General features: G+C 43.9%; 1 protein-coding gene across 1 annotated transcript in view; it reads left to right on the top strand.

The window, feature by feature from the left end:
- LOC125485959 (T-box transcription factor TBX6L-like) overlaps nucleotides 1-2,144 on the top strand; it is a 19,025-nt gene extending 16,881 nt beyond the window's left edge. The window contains exon 7 of the mRNA XM_048611585.1: nucleotides 553-2,144. Within this exon, the coding sequence (XP_048467542.1) occupies nucleotides 553-1,021 (469 nt within the window). The 3' untranslated portion in view covers nucleotides 1,022-2,144. The remainder of the gene's footprint in view (nucleotides 1-552) is intronic.
- The last annotated feature ends 6,104 nt before the right edge of the window (nucleotides 2,145-8,248 follow it).

The raw sequence follows: 8,248 nt of genomic DNA, 5'->3' as shown, positions 1-8,248 counted from the left end.
TGTGTATGTGTGTGTGTGTATATGTGTGTCTTTGTGTGTGTGTGTGTATGGGAGAGAGTGTTTGTGTGAGAGAGTGTGTGATTGTGTGTCAGTGTGAGTGTGTGTGTGTGAGAGTGTGTGTGTGTGAGAGTGTGTGTGTGTGAGAGCGTGTGTGTGTGTGTGAGCATGTGTGTGTGTGAGTGTGTGTGTGTGTGAGTGTGTGTGTGTGTGAGAGCATGTGTGTGTGTGAGCGTGTGTGTGTGTGAGTGTGTGTGTGTGTGAGAGCATGTGTGTGTGTGTGAGCGTGTGTGTGTGAGTGTGAGTGTGTGTGTGTGTGTGTGTGTTTGTGTGTGTGTGTATGTGTGTGTGTGTGTGTATGGGAGAGAGTGTTTGTGTGACTGTGTGTCAGTGTGAGTGTGTATGTGGCTCCTGGAGGTTCTTGTTGTACTGTCTCACGCTGTTTACTGAACACTTGCACACGTTGCGCGTTGTGCTGTTGTTTCTCACCCTCACACAACACAGGTTTTGAGTTCTAAACACTGCACCAAAGGAAGTTGCTCTCCTCTTTCACAGGAACCTCTCAGTTTGCGAAGACCCTGCTCTCCCTGCAGCCCATGGGGTTGAGGCCAGGGGCGTCTATGGGAAACCGATGGTCTTCAATGCATTTTGCAATATGAGCCCTGGCTCAGAGGGTCTCCCAGTGCCTGAAGAGAAGCCGACAGCCAGTCTGATGGCCAGCTATCCTGTGGAGCTCAGTACCATCCTCGGCCCTCCGGTGAGTGGTAAGGATTGTGGGAAAGGTGTCTGGGAGAGTGGAGGTGCTCAGGACTTGTCCCTCATCAATGTAAACCAGCCATCCAATGGAAGGAGTTCTACAGCGTCACAGAGTGCCTGTGAGTTGAGACTCCCTGCAGTGTTACAGAGCACAGGCACTCAGTTCAGTTACCCTGCCTACAATGGGCCTGCACTTTATGGCCATCCAAACAACATTGGCTTCCTGGATGTTAGGCGGTGTTTACTGAATGGCCTGCAGTATAGTTGAGGGGACAGGCAGTGAGGGGTTTGGGCAGCTCACACTCCCATTGTGTTCACACCATGAGGCAAACGACTGTAAATAACCTGGAAACCAGGCTTCAGTATCACAGCAGGCATACTCGGAAATAGATGGGAAATGGTGACTGTCACACTGGTTCTGACTTTCTGAAAACATACTCATATCTGTCCACATCATACACTGTGTCCATCTCTATACTGTGCACGCTGAGAGTGAATCTCTATACAGTATATACCATATTAATCACTATACCACATACACTGAGAGTTAGTCTCTATACAATATATACTGTGTTAGTCTATATACCATATGTACTGTGTGTTAATCCCTATAGAGTAATTACTGGGTCTTTGTACAATACACATTAAATGTGAATCTCTATACAAAATATACTGAGTGTTAATCTCTGCAATATGTATTAAATGCTAATAAAGATACACAAACATACCAAATGTCAATCTCTATAAGACAAATACAGGATATTAATTGCTGTATAAAACATACTGAATGTCAATGTCAATACAATATATAGGGTGTTTAATCTCCATAAAATAGATACTGAACATTGATCTCTATACAATAACTACTAGGTGTCTAAACTCTGTAAAATAAATACTGGGTGTTAATATTTATACAATGCACGCCACGGGTCAGTCTCTATACAATGTATGCTGGACGTTAATCTCTATACGAAATAGACTAAGTGTCTAATCTCCAGACAACATTTACTGGGCGGCAATCTCTACACAATACATAATGGATGTGCTAATCTCTATACAAGTTATATTAAGTGTCAGTCTCTATACAAGATATCCTATGTGTATTGAGTATGTATATTGAGTGTTAATCTTTGTGCAGTATATTCTGATTGTTAATATTTATACATATATGCTCAGTGTCAGTCTCTTTACTATATGTACTGGGTGTCAGTCTCTATACAATTTATGCTGGATGTTAATCTCCATACAAACTAAACTGGGTGTTAATCTCTACACATTATAACCTGATTGTTATTCTCTATAGAATATATATGGAGTCACAGAATCATACACTATGGAAACAGATGCCTTGGTCCAACCAGTCCACATTGACCATGTTCCCGAACTAAATGAGTCCCACTTGCCTGAACATGGCCCATATCCCTCCAAAACTTCCCTGTTCATGTACCTGTCCAAATGTCTTTTAAACATTGTAACTGTTCCAGCATCTACCACTTCCTCTGGCAGTTCATTCCACACACAAACGTCTCTGTGTGTAAACAAAGTTGCCCCTTGTGTCCTGTTTAAAACTTTCTCCTCTCACCTTAAAAGTATGCCCCCTAGTTTTGAATCCTAGTGAAAAGACCCTTGCTATTCACCTTATCTATGCCCATCATGATTTTATAAACCTCAATAGAGTCACTACTCAACCTCCTATGCTCCTGTGAAAATAATTCCAGCTTACCCACCCTATTTTTATAACCTCAAACCCTCCATTCCTGGCAACATCCTGGTAAATCTCTTCTGAACCCTCTCCAGCTTGATAATATACTTCCTATAACTGGGTGTCTAGAACTGGACACAGTATTCCAGAAGAGGCCTCCCCAGTGGGACAACATGATGTCCCAACTCCTGCACTCAAAGGTCTGAGCAAAGATGGCAAGCGTGCTAAACACCTTCTTAACCACCCTGTCTATATGTGATGCAAACTTCAAAGAATTATGTACCTGGACCCTCAGGTCTCTCCATTCTACAACACTTCCCAGGGCCTTATCATTAATTGTATAAGTCTTGCCATGTTTGTTTGACCAAAATGCAATACCTTGCATTTATCCAAATTAAACTTCATTTGCCACACATCAGACTGTTGGTCCAATTGATCAAGATCTCGTTGTAATCTTAGATAACTTTCTTCACTGTCAACTATGCCACCAATTTTGCTGTCACTGCAACCTTACCAAGCATGCCTTCTATATTCTCATCTAAATCATTTATGTAAATGACAAACACAAGTAGACCCAGCACTGATCCCTGTGGAACACAGGCCTCCAGTACGAAAAACAACCCTCCACCATTCCTCACTCTGTCTCCCGCTGTTAAGCTAATTATGTATCCAATTGACAAGGTCACCCTGAATCCCATGTGACCTAACTTTACTCATTAGTCTACCATGGGGAACCTTGTCAAAGGCTTTACTAAAGTCCATGTAAACAATGTCTACTGCTCTCTTTTTGGTTACTTCTTCAAAAAACTCAGTCAAGTTAGTGAGACACGATTTCCCACGCAAAAAACCTCGCTGACTATCCCTAATCAATCCTTGTCTTTCCAAATGCATGTAAATCCTATCTTTCAGAATCACATCTAACAACTCTGTATTAATCTATATAGACTATTTACTGAGAGTTAATCTCTGTAGACTATACACCAAGTGTCAATCCCTATACAATATATTCTGAATGTTGATCGCTATATGATATATACTGTTATCTCAACACAATATATATTAGCTGTTATCTATATTCAATATATCCTGAGTGTTCATCTTTATACAATTTATACTTAGTGTCGAATCTCTGTGCAACACATACTGTGTGTTAGTCTCTACTATATAGATGGAGTGACAAACTTTATTCAACAGAATGTTAATCTCTATACAATATATACTGACTGTTATTCTCTGTACAATATATTGAGTGTTGGACTCTGTACAATACATCATAAGTGTCAATCTCTGTACAATATATACAGGGTGTTAAATCTCTAAACAACATATACTAAATGTTAATCTCTATACAAAGTATACGGTGTCAATCTCTATGCAATATATACTGAGTGTTAATGTCCATACAATATATTATTGGTGTCAATCTCTATGCAAAATATGATGAATGTTAATCCCTATAGAATCTATACAATCAAAGAACAAAGAACGAAGAACAGTACAGCACGGGAACAGGCCCTTCAGCCCACCAAGTCTGTGCTGACTCATGATGCCATTCTAAACTAACAACCTGTGGAACACCACTGGCCACAGATCTCCAGTCAGAAAGCCACCCTCCCACTGCTACTCTCTGTCTTCTGTAACCAAGCCAGTTCCTGTATCCATCTTACCAGCTCACTGTGGATCCCATATAACTTCACCTTCTGCATCAGCCTGCCCCGAGGGACCTTGTCAAAGACCTTCCTAAAGCCCATGTAGACAGTATCCACCGCCCTGCCCTCATCAATCAGCTTTATCTCTCCCTGAAAAAACGTATTCAAGTTTGTGAGCCACAACCTTGCCCGCACAAAGCCATGCTGCCTATCACTAATAGGTCAGCAATCAGTCGCTAATGAGTGTGGGTATCCAGCTCGGAAATCCCATGTCACTGGTCCAGGGTGTCCTTGTGGAGATGATGGGACCAATCCTAGAGACACATCTCCCACCAAACATTGGGCAGCTGTTTCCGGGAATTGGACTTTGGCCTTGAGATCTCCGGATTTGTTTCTCTGCTGCCTTTTACTGTACTTCCTCTTGACATGATGTTCTCAAAAAAATTGTGTTCCTTCATACAGGAACTTCCTCCAGGTCAGTTTCTTCTAAATGAGGATCTTCCATGTTTTGATATCTATGTTACACTAAAATTGGAGGTGTAGTGGATAGCGAGAAAGGTTATCTCAAAGTACAAGGGGACCTTGATCAGATGGACCAATGAGCTGAGGAGTGGCAGATGGAGTTTAATTTAGATAAGGTGTTGCATTTTGGAACGGCAAATCAGGGCAGGACTTATACACTTAATGGTAAGGTTCTGGGGAGTGTTGCAGAACGAAGAGACCTCAGAGTGCAGGTTCATAGTTCCTTGAAACTGCAGTTGCAGGTAGACAGGTTAGTGAAGGAGGTGTTTGATATGTTTGCCTTTATTGGTCAGTGCATGGAGTACAGGAGTTGGGACGTCATGTTGCGGCTGTATAGGACATTGGTTAGGCCATTTTTGGAATATTACATGCAATTCTGGTCTCTATTGGAAGGATGTTGTGAAACTTTGAACAGTTCAGAAAAGATTTACAAGGATGTTGCCAGGGTTAGAGGTCTCGAACTATAGGGAGAGGCTGAATAGGCTGGGGCTATTTTCCCTGGAGTGTCGGAGGCTGAGGGGTGACCTTATAAAGGTTTATAAAATCATGAGGGGCATGGATAGGGTGAATAGGCAAGGTCTTTTCCCCAGGTGGGGAGACCAAAACTGGAGGGCATAGGTTTAAGGTGATAGGGGAAAGATTTAAAAGGGACCTAAGGGGCAACTTTTTCACACAGAGGGTGGTGTGTGTATGGAATGAGCTGCCAGAGGAAGTGGTGGAGGCTGGTGCAATTACAACATTTAAAAGGCATCTGGATGGGTATATGAATAGGAAGGGTTTAGAGGGATATGGGCCAAATGCTGACAAATGGGACTAGGTTTATTTAGGATATCTGGTCAGCCTGGACGAGTTGGACCGATGGGTCTGTTTCTATGCTGTACATCCCTATGATTCTATGAATCTATGATTCGGGAGGGAGATCAGGAAATCATTAAAAAATCTGCTCGATTATTTTACCGTTCTTCAAATACATTCATCGGACACAGGACTATGGGCAACAGGCAAGAATCATCCAATCAGATTTCTGAGATTTGGCTCACTCTCTGATTGGCCACCCAACTGCCTTGCTAAAGACTGGACCAATGATTGGTTAGCGAGGCTGTGGGGTGGATCAGGATTGGCCGCAGAGATCGGAGCATCGGGATTTATTCGATTTGATTTATTTATTTATTGTTACATGTACTTTGTTACAAGATACAGTGAGAAGTGTTGTATATTGCTGCCATTTTCTGGCAGCCATCTTAAAATGCCGAAGAATAAAACCAAAACATGGAATATAAAGGCAGAAAAATAAAGAAATAAAGAAAAAGGAAAATGGAGATGGAGATCCAACTGGGAGGGAGCAATTACAGGATTAAAAAGATCCCATGAGTAAAAGAGATAGTAGGAACTGCAGCAACTCATATTCCGCTTGGGAACCCTGCAGCCCAATGGTATCAATGTGGACTTCACAAGCTTCAAAATCTCCCCTCCCCCTACCGCATCCCAAAACCAGCCCAGCTCGTCCCTGCCTCCCTAACCATTCCTACCACCTCAAGCCCCACCCCCATCTCCTACCCACTAACCTCATCCCGCCCCCTTGACCTGTCCGTCCTCCCTGGACTGACCTATCCCCTCCCTAACTCCCCACCTACACCCACGTTACTGGCTCCATCCCCGCCTCTTTGACCTGTTTGTTTCCTCTCCACCTATCTTCTCCTCTATCCATCTTCTATCCGCCTCCCCCTCTCTCTCTATTTATTTCAGAACCCCCTTCCCCTCCCCCATTTCTGAAGAAGGGTCTAGACCCGAAACGTCAGCCTTCCTGCTCCTCTGATGCTGCTTGGCCTGCTGTGTTCATCCAGCTCCAACCTTGTTATCCCATGAGTAAAACACTAGCGCCCTACTGGGCAGTCTTGACCAGAAATGTTGGTCTCAGCCTGGCACAGTGGTCTTCCTTGGCAAAGGCTTATGGCCCAGTATCCAATGGCCTGGCATGATGGTCTCTTCCTGATTTCATCTTCAGGGTATTCCGTCCTTCCTTAATTGGCTTTCCCTGAGCCCAGGAGACGGTAACTGAACTATGATGGACTTTGTCTTAATTTTACTTTTGTTCATTAATATGTGTGACTTCTGTCAGCGATGGGGCGGATTATAAAACCTTTTACAGTATTTTTCATGTAAAAGTACACCTGACAATAAATTTCTATTCTATTCTGAGATAGTAAGAACTGCCGATGCTGGAGTCAGAGATAACACGGTGTAGAGCTGGATGAACAGGCCAGGCAGCATCAGAGGAGCAGGAAAGCTGATGTTTCGGGTTGGGAATGATCCATTCTATTCAGGCGCGTGATGGAATACTCCCCACTTGCCTGGATGGGTGCAGCCCCAACAACACTCAAGAAGTTTGACACCATCCAGGACAAAGCAGCCGCTTGATTGGCACCACATCCACATACATCCACTCCCTCCACCACCGACACTCAGTAGCAGCAGTGTGTACTATCTACAAGATTCACTGCAGAAACTCACCAAAGATCCCTCTAGGCTACTCACTATCTTGACATGGAAATATAACGCTGTTCCTTCACTGTCACTGGGTCAAAATCCGCAAATTCCTTCCCTAATGGCATTGAGGGTCAATCTACAGCAGGACGACCTGCAGAGGTTCAAGAAGGCCGTTCACCACCACCTTCTCAAGGGCAACGAGGGACGGGCAATAAATGCTGGCCACCCAGCAATGCCAACACAGATTCAAAAAATTCAGGGGCAGAGTACATTTTCTGGATGAAAAGCTGGGATTAATTTTACATTGAAATAAAACTCACCTAAAATGTTGTGAAACAAAGTATTAGAGTGGACAGTATTGAGCATATGCTGTGATGGTGTGACCGAATGAAGACATTCTGAGTTACATGGAGAAGGCAGTAATGTTTTGAAGCCTGTACTCTTTGAGGAGCTTGGGGAGAGAGTCCCTGAGAGCCGCAATGTTCTCCAGCTCCTCGGATTAAACCCTGGGTGGGGTGACAGGAAGGAGGACAGCACTACACCACCCCCCCCCCCCCCAACCATGGCAGGAGACATCGTGAGGACGGGAGGGTCTGATTCAAAGAGGGAGTTTCAGTGATTTACAAAGACTGGCTCAGTTCTGTTGACTGACACCAGGAATTCAGGGGAGGCATTGTAAATGAGCCCCTGCTTGATGTGTAACTGAAGCACAGCCTGAGGCCAGGCTCAGTCCTTGTGATCCCCCTCTCCTCATACAGACAACAGGGCCATGAATATTCCTCCAATGTCATTTCAGGCCTCTCTGGCTAGACACTGGAATCCACACACACACACACTCACACATGTACACACTCACACACAGACACACACTCACACACGTATACACACACACACACACACACAGACACACACACATACACTCACACACACAGACACACACACATACACTCACATACACACACACACAGACACACACACACACACAGACACACAAACACACTCACACACACACACACACTCACACATTCATAAACACACACTCACACACACAGGCACACACACCCCAACACACACACACAAACACACTCACACACAAACACTCACACGCACACATACACTCACACACACACACACA

This window comes from Rhincodon typus, chromosome 24 (assembly GCF_021869965.1).
Source record: "Rhincodon typus isolate 14 chromosome 24, sRhiTyp1.1, whole genome shotgun sequence".
In the NCBI taxonomy this organism is placed as follows: domain Eukaryota; kingdom Metazoa; phylum Chordata; class Chondrichthyes; order Orectolobiformes; family Rhincodontidae; genus Rhincodon; species Rhincodon typus.
Note: the sequence above shows the minus strand (reverse complement) of the source record. Positions and strands in the feature narration are given on the sequence as shown.